This window comes from Corvus kubaryi, unplaced genomic scaffold (genome assembly GCF_017639235.1).
Source record: "Corvus kubaryi isolate FWS band 111438036 unplaced genomic scaffold, C.kubaryi_AGA036_p1.0 68, whole genome shotgun sequence".
NCBI classification, from domain to species: Eukaryota; Metazoa; Chordata; class Aves; order Passeriformes; family Corvidae; genus Corvus; species Corvus kubaryi.
The window spans coordinates 15,242,595-15,258,664 of NW_024582056.1; the positions used below are offsets into that span (position 1 = coordinate 15,242,595).

The window sequence follows — 16,070 nt, forward strand, 5'->3', positions numbered from 1 at the left end:
GTTAGTTCAGAAGCTCTGCTGGACCTGTCAGTTTTGAACATGAGTTTCCAAGCCTTGAATACTTGTCATAGCCATGTTCCAATTCTGCTGTATAGAAAACATGTTTCTATCCCTTTCTGTCTGCTGTCAGACTAGACCCAAAGCGAGCGTTGTTATTACTGTGGTACTGCTGGGGAGCGGAAACACAAATCCTGTGAGTCATTGGAGGTTCCTCAGCCAACCACTCAGTATTGTCTTAAGTGCTTGACAAAATGTAATTCATTTAAGCTACAATATCACAGATTTTTACTGTAATCCCAGACCACACCTGGTGTCCAGAGAACTACTTGAATCTCATTGCATAAAAGGTCTCGTCTTCACATGATTTGTGAACTGAAAAGTACATTTTGGGTATATGTATGGGCATTTGAATCTTAACAGATGTGGAACTGCTTTGGTACACTGAAATTAGGCAATCACTGTGATCTGATGAAAATAAGCATTATGGATTTTTTTGCCCCTTTCAGTATATGTGTGTTTGGGGGCTGGTAGGGTATGTAAGAGAGAAGCAGAAAATAAGTTGCAGGTGTCATGCTTTGAAAAATAAACGGTGGTTTAAAATATGTATCTAAGAATCACCTTTTTTTTAATTCATATTTTTTATATATCTGTTAATTTTTAGCCACATTTAATAAATTAGACACAGTACTGGACAACTAAGTGTAGGTGGCTTTCCAGAGAGATCCCTTCCAACCTCAATCCTTAAGTGATTAACCCTGAACTTCCTCCTCCTTTTCCTGCTGTAGTGGTACCCACAGAAGTTTGCTTTATACTTTGAGGAAAACTCTAAAAGCCAGATCCTTTTTATGAGTTTTAACAAAGGAATTTGCTTTTAATCAAACTACAGTTGGGATCTGGACATGGAAGTTAATGAAGCTGAAGTTAACTTCATCTAATCTGTAGACTTTTGGAACACAAGTGAATGTGAGTGTGGTTAGAGTTAAGCCCATATTGGGAAGCCTTGGCCACATCACCAGAAGTGCTATATGGAAACAATTCAATTTCTCTTATCCAAGCAGGAGTCTGAAGAGTCTTTTTCCAACTCTTTCACATTTCTGTGATTCAAAACCAAGCATATGTATTTTTAGTTTGTATGTTTGTTTGATTTGCTGTAAAATTGGGGATGGATGTGATGATGAGTTTGGTTGATACAAGTCATAGGAAGGAGGTAGCTTGAGATAGCAGAACTACATTTTCTCTTTGAACACTGAACTTTGTAACTCTTAAAAAATAGTTATCACTGTAATGTGAGAGTACCTACAATAGTATCATATATTCTTGCAGTTGTCCAGCTGTATGCAGAAGTTGCATACCTGCTAGCATTTATGAAAATCAAAATTGAGAATATCTCCATCCCTGTCATCTTTCAGCAAAGGAGGGAGTTAGAATAAGCTGACACTGCTAGGACTGTGTAGTTAAGCTGATATGCAGTGACTTGTGTCCCCATGGCTTCCGAATGGCTCCATGAAGTATTCTGCCACTTGCTTCAGAAACCCACCACATGGGAAGCTGGAAATGTGTCTGGTCTCTTACATTTTTGTTTTCATCTTGAAGTTCTTTTGATTTAAATAAAAAAGCATCTGGACTAGACTGATGATGGGAACTGGATTTGGGGATAGCGACCTCTTCCAGACTTGGGACAGAAAAACAGATGATTGCTGGAGAAATGTGACTGCTTCTATTATGTTCAGATGTCCCCCAAAAGTATCTTTATTCGTTGACTTTATTTGGCAAATTGTCCAAAGGTAAATAAGTGTGTGGTTTTGCAGTCAAACCTCTGCTTCTGAGTAACTTTTTGTGCCTGATAATATTCAGAAGTTTGAGAATAGAGAAAAATCTTCAGTCGATACATAGAGCAAAATACTAGTACTCTTATCATTCTACTAATAAGTAGAATATATACATATATGTGTGTGTATATATATGTATATATATATATATATGTCCTTTCTCTAGTTTTACTTTATTAGGTATTCTTCCAAGAAGAGTTTGTGGTGGGTTTGTTCCATGGTTTAACACGTGATATTTGTTCTTTCAACAGTTTTATCATTTTAGTAGTTCAAACCGCTTTGTCACTTTTTAGGATGCTTAGAAAGAATAACATATTAACAATGAATTGCTTAAGAAAGATGTTGCAATAGGTAATATTTTATAATTTGGAGTCTTAATTGACATACTGTCTTCAACCATTTCCACACATTTTATTCATAGGTTGTTGTGATTTTGTGTTTTTGCTGTTGAAATGTTGTCTATGAGATTGGACAGTGTCAGGAAAGGACTGCTAACCATATCCTTAAACTTACAGGGTGAAGTTATTTAAACACAGCCATAGTTTGGGTATTTAATATGAGTACATTTTAATGAAACTGTTGAAAGAACAAATTTCACGCGCAGAAAACCACAGAATAATAATAGAGTACTTTTCCACTGTACTTGCAAACTCAAATAGTTTTTTCCCCTAGGGTCCTTGAACTCTACCTTGATATTATTTAAACAGGACATTGCCAAGGCCACTAACTCTAGCAAGTTGTTTCATAAGCAGTGGAACTAATGAAGCAATTTGTTATCTTTGTTTTCCTTCTTCCTTGCTTTTTCCTTGCCATCCCACATGTTCTTGGTGGCTCAGTCCTGCTCTATGTCCCGTGTCTGTTGTCTTTGGTGCAAATGGCAGCCTGCAGCATGGCTGGTGGAAAGCTGCCTGAGAAATAATTTTCTAGCTGGGTCCCTTTCAAAATGACTGGAAACTTCCTTTTCTCTTATGAGAATGCTGATGTGGAGTCGTTTGTAATGCCATTTTCAACTTGAATAGGAACATAGTTCCATTACTGTCAAGAATGACAATGCAGTGGGCAGATAGATCCCATAGTTACAGGAAAGAGTCCAGAAGTAGGCAGGGGGAGGAACAGCACAGCTGCCTAAGGAAACAAGGATGAAAATGCTGTGCTCCTCATGGCTGTCATGTATTTGAGTGGGTTTAATTTTGTAAAGAGGCTCCAAGAGAAGGTACTCTAATAGTTTTGTTATTTCTCTGTTTTCCTCTGGCTTTGACCATAATTCATTCATTTTATTAGTGATGGCTTTCACAATCAGGGACAGGGTGACCTCTGAGCTCCACTTGAGCCACTCTGTGTATTGGTCAGGAGGAAAATTAATGTCCTGAAAACACTGAAGTTTTGATATGCTGCTTCGTACACAGTTCCTATATCAAACATACTGCAGGTCTGAAGCTTGTGATGCACTCTCTGCTGCTGTCATGAGGGAATTTCTGGTCAACAGCCTATATTAAATCAGAGGTCTGACTATGATAGGGAGTAGGTCTTGGAAGAAAGTAGTTTGGTATGGAAAATTGATGTGGAGCAAGTGAGTTTCCTTCTACATAATTTCTAATCTCTCAAGAAAATGATACAGTAGTAATTTGATCTTAAATCTGAAGACCGCATTTGGAATTTAAAATATTTCTGAAAACACACGTTAGTCAAATATTGACTTGGAGGCTTAAAAAAAAGGAAATAAGATGCAATGTTACATCTTCCGTTTTGCCTTTTAAATGTACAGTACTTCAGCTTTTCTGTACATAAAATGTGATCAATCACAGGGTGCATCATAGAACTGTTGCATGACTTGATTAATTAGAGATGACTTTTTCAGATCCTTAAATGCTTTGCATGAGATACCTCAGTAATAGGTTGTTGAACGCCTTCTCTCTTCAAAATTAATTGCTTTTTTTCTTGAGTAAGGTGACTTTGTATTACATTAAATGTTTTCACAAGCCAAGATGTCATTCAGCAGTATAACAAAAGCTAAAAGAGTGTGATATGAAAGGGATTTTGGAGCAGGGAGTGAAGATAAATTCCTATTGGCAATTAAGTTCATAAAAAATCTTTTCCTCTCCCATTTTTTTGTAACACAGCTAAGGAAATATCAACTTGGCCCTGCCCAAGGAAAAGAAGTTGCTGAAACTTCCAATCTCTCAAATCTTTCCTGTTGCCAGAGGTTCAGCCCAATGACCATCTGTTGAGGACAGTGCAGTTCAAGGCTAACATCATACATCAAATTAGGGGGCTGGTTGGAAAGCTCAGCATATAACTTCTCAGTCATAAGAAAAAAAAAGAGGTGCCAAATGGCCTTAATCATATTTCCCCTATGTAGGCACACAAACCCCATTCTTGTGATCAATTTTCATTTGCAAACTCATTTCTAATACAGAATTCTGATTCTGCATAGTTTCAAATCTTGTTGCTTATTATCTACTTACCTTACTATTCACCAAAACATGAAATCTGACTGTTGCATCCATTGCTGAACAGATCATCAGGGTAGTGTTCAAGAGAAAAAAGGTTCTTTTTCATTTATTCTGCTGCTCAGAAACACACATTGTATTTAATAGATATATGACTAATTCCGAAAGACCTGTCATGTTTAAACTGGTTTGACTGTGACTTGCAGACTTTAGGGTCATGCATTTGCAGGAACTACCAAAAAATTGCCTAGTCAGGCAGTATGTTTCCATACTCTAAGCTGTATTAGAATGACATTATACATATCATAATATTTTGTTGGTGGTGGTTTTGCATAAAGCTAGTTTAGTATGTACCTATCCAAGAATTTGCCATCTCATGAAAGGAACAGACTTTACTAGACAATTTTACTCTGTGATCCATAACAGGAAAATGCTAGAAAACTGGTGCTATATATAAATAAGGTGCATGTTTGTAGAAGACAAAAAGAGAATAAAGAGGTCTGTTCCTTATCATGTTTGATAGCACATTACACACAAGCATGAGTTTAACCAGAAATTGGTTCTCATGTTACTGTGGTTTCTCTCAAGCTAAGTGTTTTATACTTATTTAAGATAAATCGATCACAATCTTTATCTGGACAGAGAAGACAGTTTTAGAGGTACTGATGGTGTTTATTTGCCTGGAGTACTAAAAGATACCAGTGTTTGGGACTGGTTAATAAAAGAATCAACAGATTGAAAACAATGAAACTGCACAGTCCGAAGACAGAAAGAAAATAAAATCAAGAGTGTAAATCTTTACAAGTGAAGCATAATTCCCGGTCTGGACACAGGCTGATGGCAAATTTCCAATGAAATATTTTTGTTTTGTGTTTTGCAATGGAAAAAATTAAAACTTTAATTGAAACCAAACCCTTCTGTTTCAGCAATATCTGAAAAAGCAAAATAGAAAGGTGCTCAAAACTGTTTAATACCTAATAGGCCTGTGCTTGGGCCCCTGACAAAGGTGCAAAGGATACTAGCTCAGGAGTCACCTGAGAGTAAAGAAGTTTAATCCTTTTATGTCCTGTAATCTCCAAGTCCTACCCTGTCCTCCAATAATTACATGCAATTTTTACACAATGAACTGTTCTTATGGGAGACCCTGAGGGGATTGGTCTGCTTGTAGGGGAGAAAAGCAGAGCAAGATTTCTTTCACTTGGTGTGCTGTCCTGGAGAGCTGTGAATGGTCTTTCATTCATCCTGTCATAAGACAAAGAAAAATGTCATTTTAGACTACTTCACAGGAGGAGAAAATCACTTCCCCCACCTCTTCAATATTGTCACTGGTATTCCAATAGGAGGAGAGGTGAATGCTCAAAAAAATCCCAGAGCATCTCCTGTCTTGTTCCAACCACTGCAGCCTCAGGTTTATTCAAACAATGTCTGTATGATGTGGCAATTGCTGCAAGAGAAATGAAGCTACATCAGTAGTTCATTAGAGAGGACTTAATACAGGGCTGATTTCTACCCCAAACATATTCTTTCAAAGCTCCCATCAGAACTGCATGTATTCATCTGAGAGCCACTTTGACCTGCAGTATGCTTTGATTTGTTGTATGAATTGCCCACTTCTGTGTACAGATTTTTTTTCATATTTTCCCCTTCTTGTGGACCATGATCGATGGTGTAAATAATAATTTCCAGGCATGAGCCTTTTTTTTTTTCCTGTTGACCATTCACTAATCGCTATTTGCTTATCCCTGTGTTTTGTTGGTAGGCCAGATGAATTTCTTTTTAATGGCCTTCCTTCTCTTCATGTCAGAAGTCTCACCACAGATAAATGACAGATGCACGCCACATATGTAGCAGTGCACAGAACTTATAATCATTACCCAAACCATTTGCAAAGTTCTGAGAAACTTCATTTTCAGAATAGTAAATGCATGTATTTTTCTGCCATTCCTAGCCTTACACATTCTGTGGAGGAAAAAACTTAAAGGAACATTCAGAATAAAAAGACTGTTGTTTAACTGATGATTTTGGAGCATCTTGCATCTAAGCTTATAGGGGTTTTCATCTCAATCTAACTCCTCTCACACCTTCAGTCCAGAGCTTGAAAAGCACTTAGCAACAGGTTATTTGCCTTATTTAAGCATCCCTCTTTGAAGATTTGAGCAAAAATGGCTGAATATTAAAATGGTACCTAGCATTATTTTTATATACTCCAACTTATAAAAATCTCATTGCTTGAAACATAGATATGGCATCACATGGAGTCTTATTTGCTCTACTGGTACACCAGCCCACAGAAACACAGATTGTTTAATAGTTACATCCCTAATGATGTAAAATGCCCAGGTGTACACAATATTCAGTACCTAGGATGGGATTATTCACATATTTTATGCATACTGTATTTGAGTGTTGCTTCCCAGCTTTGTGATCCTCCCTGTGCCATGCACACCCTGTGACTTGGGCAGATGCTGCCTCTCTGAAAAGAAAGTGGAGGAAGTGGCCTGTGTTCACTGTGGTCCATAAAGCAGCTTTTAGGGCCCCAGCATGTATGAATTCTTTCTCCCTTCTGGTAAAGAAAGGTTACACTCATTTACAAGGTTTTGTTTGGTAATCTGTAGGTTATTTGAATTTCTAGACTTTTCATCCTTAAAAGATGCTGCTTTAAAATTCTGATGGAAAATAAGGCTGATTAGAAACGCTTGGTTTAGGTGACACAGAAGGATCTCATTCTTGTGATCATTCCTGCCTTCAGGAACTATGAATAAAAAGGAACTGAATTACTAAATAGACTTGTCACCTGTTTTTGGAGTGATGTAACTGACCTCAAATGGAGAAGAGAGAGTCTAGAAAGAACTTGGATTGTTTCTATGTTCTGTAAGGCACTTGCAAATCCTAGTATTAGGGAGTTTCAAATGTTTTACCCCCTAATGTCTTTCCCCTTGCTTGTTTGGCACCCCAAGACCCAGTTCTGTCTGGGTTATGTAAGCACTCTGTGCAACACATTTCCAAAGCTCTTGCTGTAGGTTAAGGCTCTTTCTGATTTTTAGCCAGCCCTGCATGCTTCTGAGACAGCTGAGCTCCAGTCACCACACCAGAGGTGGCTCTTCCTGCTTGTGCACTCAGTGCTGGAGCTCTTGGCTCGCTTTCTGCAGGCCACATGTGGGAAAGGTTCATTAAGATGCTGGATGCAGTGGAGACATCATTTTACATAAATACAGGTGAACAGCTTGTGAAACACTGAAATGACGTTGTTCCAGAGATTACAGAAAATTTCATATTAATTAAAAAGTAGTGGGATGACATAGAATCACATGATAGAATGTTTTGGGTTGGAAGGAGCCCTAAAGATCACCTAGTTCCAACCCTTCTGCCACTGGGTTTACTTCCACTAGATCAGTTTATCAAATCTTCATCAAACCTGGCCCTGAAAACTTCCAGGAATGGAGCATCCACTACCAGAGCATCACCACCCTCACAGTGAAGAATTTCTTCTTAACATATAAGTCTACTCTCTTTCCATTTAAAGCCATTATCCCTTCTGTTCTTAAAATCAGGCAAAATTACAGGTGTTTCTTTTAGCATCACATCATTTGATTCTGTCTACTCATTCTGAATAAGAGAATATGAATTGGAGCAGGAGTTAGTAGTGTGCCCTTGTGTGAATGAAGGTCAACTGCATCCCGGGCTGGGCTGATGGGAGTGTAGCCACCAAGTTGAAGGAAATGCCTCTCCTTGTTTGGTGCTGATAAGACTGCATCAGGAGTTCAGGAGTCCAGTGCTGGGCTCCTCAGTATGAGATAGATATTTATCTACTGGTGCAAGTCCAGCAGGGGCTCACCATGATGGTGTGATGGGGTAGAACACATGGTATATGAGGAAGGGAACTGGATTTTTTCATCTAAGCTAAGAAGGAAAATCATATTAGGGCCATTCCAACTTAAATTATTACTCTGAGATTCTCTCAAGCTCAATATTTGTTTCTTTTTTTTGATTATTACAAAGGAAAACAATGTATTATGATAATATTATATATTATACTATTACCATATAGTATTAATATTTATTTTATATGTTTGTTGTTTATTATAATAAATAGTGGATTTATATATATACACTATATATATATTTTATATATATATTTTTTTTTTTTTTTTTTAATTTAAATATGTATACAAAACCTTCCATTCCAGGAAGATCTTTCCTCCTTTTGTGACCAGAAGGTGATTTTTATCCCTTTGTGAAACATGAAATTGAGCTGCATTGCAGGTGCCAGTGGGTTGCCAAGGGGCTCTTCCTGCCGCACTAGATCTGAAGTTGGGAGCATCTTTGCACCCCACAGGAAAGGGTTCCAGCTTCCCTGTGCACCTCTACCTGGCAGGCTGAACAGTGGTTGCACTGAGTATCTCTTCAGCTGCAGCTTTGCCTGGCTGTATCCTACCAAGAGGACAAGTACGTGACCTACAGTAAGCCCATGTCTGCACCTGGATTAGGTTTCAGAGGATTTGGCTATAGTAAATCTTTATTTAAAAATCCAGTGCCCATTTCTCCTTCAAATTTGAATAGTGTAAATCCTCAGTAGCTACATCTCCCAAAGTAAAATATTTTTATTCTATTCTCTTTTTACTTTCTTCCTTTTTAAAAAGAAAAATAATTGAATCCTGAATGCTTTAATCTGAACTCTACAAATGTTGCTTTGGTCTCTAAGTCAATGAACTTTGTGACAACATTCCTTGTAAAGGTTAAAGCCTTTCCAGACAAGTGATTAACAACTGGGATAAGCCCTTCCATGAGACATGAGTTTTGTAGCCTGTTGTATGGTATCCTTGGCTGAGTCTGTAATTGTCTAAATATAAAGAGATAAAAAGGGAAGGGATTGCCAAACTGCACTGTATAAGGTAAAGCGAGTCAGAGGGAAAAGGTTTATAATTTTTCTTCTTCCTTTTGCATTGCTGGCTTGTTCTTATCTTTAGCCAGAAGATGCTAACATCATCTCCTCTCTATAAATTGGCTTGCACATGATACAAAAACACAACATGAACTTTCTTTTCTAGCTTAATAGAGGTTTTGATGCTTCACTGTTTGGATATTCAAGAATCCTGATTTAATCTCAGAACTGTTAAAATAGGACTTTACCAAGCCAGTGAGTATGCATATTGCCTCAATGAGCCTTCTTTTTTAACTAAGCAGCAATATTTAGGATGGAAATTTGGATTTAATTAGAACAACTAATGTTTGCAAATTGACAATAACAGGACTTTTTTTGAGCTAGCATGCCTACCTCTTTGTTGCCTTTCTAGTCCTGTTTGAAATAGAAGTGTGTACGGCCCATGGATTTAAAAAAAACTGTAACTAGTGAAGCTGATTCAGAAAGCAGTTGTTCCCCTCTTCAATAGCATGTAAGTACCAGAAAAAAAATCCCAAAAACAGTCTTAAAAGCTCTCATGAAGTTTTTAACAGTGATTCAAATTATTAATGATTCACTTCCTTATGAATGAAATATGAAACATGCATCTTTCTATTGCTCTCATTGCTGTTCCATTTTGGTAAATCATGTGAAATAAAGTGATAATCACGGGCAAAAAATCCCATGACTTCACAAAGGAAAGCAAGAACATCAGTGAATTGCTGCTGTTTTTTCCTGTTAAGAAATCTCCCAATTTTGAGATTCAGTTATTTTATTTGCAATGTAGCTATCTAATGAATTGAAACAGTATGTCCTACAAACACATTTTACAACTCACTCAGGAAGCTCTGAGGCACTCCCACTTTGACAGTCAAATAGTTAATCACAAATGGGAACTTCAGGCCGACAGGTGGTCACAAAGTGAACATTTAACAGATAGGACATCATATGGGAGGCCACATAAAAAAAATTGGCTGTGCTTCACATGGGTTCTGGCACCAGGCGTCCCTGAACAAACCTTTCAGAGACTTCTTGGTGCCACGGTGGATAATTAGAGCTGATTTTAGTGTGAGCGTGTCAGGCTCTGGACTGCTTTTTCATCTGGATGTGACAGGCTATCAGATGTCTTGGAGGGGCTTTGCCTGGCTGAAGATTTCAGTTTCCTAGGGGCAGTGCACCTGCTCAGTGATTGCTTGCTCCTGTTAAGAAGCACTGTTACTGCAGTTTTGAAAAGCACTGCAGGATGAGCACAAAGATTGTGTGGGTCATGGGTAGCTAGGTAAGTCCCCAGTATAGGCATTGTGCAGCTTGGTCTAGGACTGCAGTGTTTTGGTGTTGTCCTTGCCCAAAGTGTCCAAAGCAGCAGGCAGGCTTAAAAGTGCCCACAGGAGTCCCAAATGCCATTTTCTATTAAGCAGGAAACAGCGTTGTTTTAAATGCAGGTTTTCTCAAAGCTAGTGTTTGTTACTGCAAGCAGAAAGCACCCATGGTGTACACCCTCAGGGGAAAGCACCTCCACTTCCAGGGCACATTGAACTTACAGTGAACTGAACTTACAGCGTCCTTCTGGTACCAAAATGGGGAGCAAAGCAGCAAAACAGAGCTTTTCTAGTCACTCCTTTTCTCTGGTACTGCGAGTGGCATTTATTCCTTACAAAACTATCTGTTAGCAGATGCTGTTAAGCACAGGAAGCTGATACCTGCAAACAGCGCCCGAAATCAGCCAGCTTGAGCCTTGGTCTGGTGCAAGTGCAGTGGGCTGCCCTGAGGCTTCACAGGATTTGCAGGATCTGCAGGGTGCAGAGGGACTTGCTCTTTATTGCAGCAGCTGCCATGGACAGCAGGCAACAATTTGAGCAAAAGTACTGCCAAAGGTTCTTCTTTTTGGAAGAAAAAGAGATTTTCAAAAATAGTGTTAAGCCCGGTGTGTCCCTCACTGATTGCTGTCAAATGGAGATGTATGGGAACTTTGCCATGCAGCACTTAGTGTAAGTGCACCCCCTTGTCACCATGTGGCCAAGACTTGAGGTTTTAAGAACCATCAAAAGTAATATCTAAGCTTTCCTTTCTAAGTAAAAAACCCTGATCAGATTAGAAGACAGTATGTAAATGGTTATCAGGGAAGTATGTTAATGGTAGAATAGTTCATAGTAACCTGATAAAACTCCTATTTACAAAATAACAAAAAAAAGTGGACACTTTTTGGAAATTCTTTCAATATTTTTATTAAACAATTGAACTTGATTCCTAAGAGATATGTCACTGCAGACCAGAAACACCATGGTATTGGCCTGGCAGCTGAATACACAGATGTACAGTGCAATTGTGGGGAAGTGATTTGTTCAGTTATCGGGTTTCAATTTCCTTTAATTTGTCTACCCCATGTATCTATGAAGTATCACTGCAGCAGTACAACTGCAAATTAGACTAACCAAGAGTTTTAAGGGACCTTGTCAGGTTTGTCACTGGCGTTTCCTGGCTGTAAGCCCTAAAATTCAACAATTTGATAACATATCAAGCCTGAAAAAGTCTAGATTCAAACAGCAGAATATTCTGCATTGCCAGTAGTGCCATTGCATGCATTAAGCTCAATTCTGCATGAGTGGGTAAACCCCAAGAAACTAGGAAAGTAGCTGGATCACTGTGGACGCTAAACTGTGTGTTAATAGCGGCAAGCTGCGTTTTAGCTCATTACCTCCAAGTGAGCTCCAGTGCATGTCTGTGGGTGGCTGTGTGGGCACAGTAGCTTGAATCTATGCTGGTTGCACTTGCAGTCTTGTTTAGAATATAGACACAGTCACTGTCTTGCGACCATGTGTGTGTATCTATGAAATTATTAATAATGATTTTTTGCTTCTTAGGAGAGTTATGTTGAGAGAACTTGAAAAAAAAATTGGGAATGGGAATTAGCCAATATTGACAGAAACTGTATAATAATCTATTATTTAGATTGAGAGTACAGCAAATTTGACCTGGAATCAATTCTCCCAGTAAAAGTCCTCTCAGCATGTAGGGCCCTGCCTATTAAAAAATCCTTCCCTCAAGTAGAGAGTTGGTTTTTCACATACCTATCATGCCAAGTAATCGTATACTTGATTATCCTTAAAAATTCTTACTCGGCTCTTTTAGTCAAATGATCCTCTCAGGAAATGGGAGCTCTGTGGTGAAATGGATAGAATTTGGCTATGGATATCCAGTAGATCCATTTTAGTAATGCTGAGTCTTTGATGAACGCTCACTCTTAAGAATGTAAAAAAACCTGAGTTTGAAAACTTGAAGGCTGAGTGCTCAGTTCCAGTAGATCACACATTTTGTGACAGGGTGGGAGAGTTGGAGATTAAACACACTTCATCCCAGGTGGTGTTTAATAGTGAAGACCAATCTATTTAATAAATTAGGCATTGAACAGTAGCATTATAAGAAGAGAAGAAAGCATAAGGAGGAAATGATCCCATCATACAGCATTTAGACAGGATTAAAGGCTCAGAGTGAAAGGAGGAAATAAAGAAATGTGTTGAGAAATAAAGAAATATATGCTTTGTTAGCTCAGTAGGTTCTGTGTACATCAAGCTTTGGGCAGCAATGTTGGGGATATGCAGAGCTAGGATGTTCACCCTTTTGTTACATGTGGCAGTATTAAGCTTCCCTTTGGATTCATTGACTGCTGGGACTTCTCTAGGAGAGCACTGTCCAGTGAATGAAACTCTCAGCCAGCTGACTACCTTTCATTTTTTCCGTGCTGTCACAGATTAATCTCTTCCGTTCGTGTGCTATTACCAGATGTGGACTGCTGTCCTCTTGCCCAGTGTCATTTCACACATCTGGGAATGCTGTGGTTTGGAGAATGACAAGTCACACTCTTTTATTCCAGTTTCGCCTGGTGGTAAAGACAGCACTGAAGCTGCTGCTGGTGTTTGTGGAGTACACAGAATCCAACGCACCGCTTTTGATCCAGGCGGTATCTATCGTGGATGAAAAGAGAGGTGAGTAGCCTTACCAGGGGATTGCAAAATCCCAGCACTGCTGAGATCAAGGTGGCATTTCATCACTGCTTTCAGTGGTTTTAGAGTTGCTGTCATTGATGCCCGCTTTGTGCAACACACCCTTCGTTTCTTAAAAGCATATTCTAAGTATTCGTGTAATCTAAGGTTGTTTGAAGAATTAATTATAATGGGAAAGTGAAGAGTGAAAACTGAGGCACTTGACTGCCTCCTGGGGCACCAGTCATTGCTCTTTCCCTGCACCCACATGCAAAGTAAGCCCCCCCGTATCTTCTGACCTCAGAGGCTCCTTTGGGCAAGACTGTCTTTCCACTTCCTTCTGGGAAGCAGCAGTCTGATTTAGAAGAGACAATGATATCTAATCAGTGTAATCCCTTTGAAGAGAGAGACGAGGTCAGTAATAGTACAGGCTTTATAGTAAAAGCAAAACCATATGTTGTTACATTAAAATAAAGCCCTGGAGCAGATATTATACTACGAAATCTGTTACCCTTCAGGCTCATGAGAAATACTTGAATATGTATACTGTATTTTTTACAAATAAATAGAACAAAAATGGTTCTTTCTTGTTCTTCTCACAAAGCCATCGCTAAGCTCCTGGGGCATTCTCTCTTGATGCAAAACATTCCTTTGCCTCAAGGAGAGTTTTTGAGGTTAGGAGATCTATTGTTGTGGTCTCCAACATGGAGGTTGAAAGCAAGGTTCCCTCTGTGGAGCAACTGCCTCCATACTGAACTTGTCTGGGAGACCTGATACGGTAAAAGTGAAACAAGAAAATATTGGGGGCTGGGGAGAAAGCTTGTGCCAGAAATAGGAAAAAGGAGACAGATTTTGCTTTCAGTTATCAGAATGGGTTGAAAAGAAAAAACCCAAATTATCTCTTATAGCAGGGAAGCAGGCAGGGGCAATTCAAAACAGTGAATTCTGCAAGTTGGCTTTCTGTTTTGAATTAAAACCAGTAAACCTTACAATGCCATAAGCATAAATATAATTACAATATTTGTGTACTTGTGAGCACCGTGACTCATTTTTTCAGTCATTCTTAGTATTTCATCAGCTTTCTGAACTCACTGGTATTCTCAATATGTTCAAACTGCCATATATCTACTAACATGCTAGTAAAATCATTAAAGAAAAAGGAGAACGGAGGACCCTAAACAAAGTATTGCCTTCTCTATCTATAGAACAGCCTTAGGCAATCATTTACATTCCCCAAAGTAATAAAACAACTTAAGTAACAACATAAGACTTGAAAAACTGATGCATGTAGTTAGATGAGCATATGTTAAGAGCATAATGAGAGATTTTACAGGAATTCTCATACCTGTGTTTTGGTGGATTATTTCATGGACTCTTGCAAATACCTTAGCCCAAATACCCAGTTTTTTCCTTCTTCCTATTTTTTAAATTATTTGCATTAAGCAGTTGTACTTAGCTACTTAAGAGATTTTTTTTTTTCTGGTTTTATATTTAGTTTCCTTTTTAGGTCATCAGTGTAATATAGTCACAAAGTCATTTTGGTTGGAAAAGACTTTTAAGACTATCAAATCATTAACACAGCATTGCCGAGTTCATCACTAAGCCATGTCCCTCAGTGCTACATCTACATATCTTTTAAATACCTCTGGAGATGGTGACTCCACCACTTCCCTGGACAGCTGGTTCAAAAACCTGACAATGCTTTTGGTGAAAAAAAATCTTCCTAATATCCAGTCTAAAACTCCCTTGATGCAACTTAGGGTTATTTCCTCTCATCCTGTCACTTGTTAACTGGGAGAAGAGACCGACCCCTACCTGGCTACACCCTCCTTTCAGGAGTTGCAGAGAGAAATAAGGTCCACCCTGAACCTCCTTTTCTCCAGGCTAAACAACCCCAGCTCCATCAGCTGCTCCTCGTAAGATGTGTGCTCCAGACCCTTCACCAGCTCTGTTATCCTTCTCTGGACATGCTCCAGCATCTCAATGTTCTTCTTGTAGAGAGGAGCCCAAAACCAAACACAGGATTCAAGATGAGGCCTCACCAGTGCCAAGTACAAAGGGACAAGCACTGCCCTGGTCCTGCTGGCCACACTATTGCTGATACAGACCAGGATGCCATTGACCTTCTTGGCCATGTGGGCACACGCTGGCTCATGTTCAGCTGCTGCTGACCAGCACTCCCAGGTCCTTTTCTGCCAGGCAGCTTTCCAGTCAAGCTGCCTCCAGCCTGTAGTGCTGCACGGGGCTGCTGTGACCCAAGTACCAGGACCTTGCTGATCCTCATACAATTGCCCTCGTCCCATTGATCCACCCTGTCCAGATCCCTCCCTAGAGATTTCCTGCCCTCCAGCAGATCAACACTCCCATCTAACTTGGTGTCACCTGTGAACTGACTGAGAGGGCCCTCAATCCCCTCATTATCGTTGATAATGATTTTAAACAGGAGTGGCCCCAACATTGAGCCCTGGGGAACCCTGTGAGGGATCATCTGCCAGCTGAACTTAACTCCAGGCACTACCACTCTCTAGGCCAATCACCCAGTCAGTTTTCTACCCAGTGAACAGTGCACCTGCCCGAGCCATGAACAGCCAGTTTCTCCAGAGGAATGCTGTGGGAGACAGTGTCGAAGCCCTTCACTTTTAGCTGTGCATGTGCTACGTTTTAATTTATAATTTTAAATTAGTAGCTTATAACTGAGAAGTACCTGCCTTTAAGGACTGATGAAACAAAACAGAAAAGCAGGAAAAAGCAATATGCCTTTTTTTGAACCATTGTCATAAATCTTGCAGGTATGTAATTAAGTTCAGCACTGCTTTGATAAAAGTTCTGTGTTTCATGTACATACAAAGTGATGAGATATGACATAATTCTTCAACATGTACCACACATGATTAACTTATAGAACCCCATA

At 39.3% G+C, this 16,070-nt stretch overlaps 1 protein-coding gene across 15 annotated transcripts in view; it reads left to right on the forward strand.

The window, feature by feature from the left end:
- FHOD3 (formin homology 2 domain containing 3) overlaps positions 1-16,070 on the forward strand; it is a 377,539-nt gene that overhangs the window by 240,237 nt on the left and 121,232 nt on the right. For all 15 annotated transcript variants that reach the window (XM_042048634.1, XM_042048643.1, XM_042048636.1 and 12 more), the window contains exon 7: positions 13,051-13,162. In XM_042048634.1, coding sequence (XP_041904568.1) covers positions 13,051-13,162 — 112 coding nt within the window. The remainder of the gene's footprint in view (positions 1-13,050; positions 13,163-16,070) is intronic.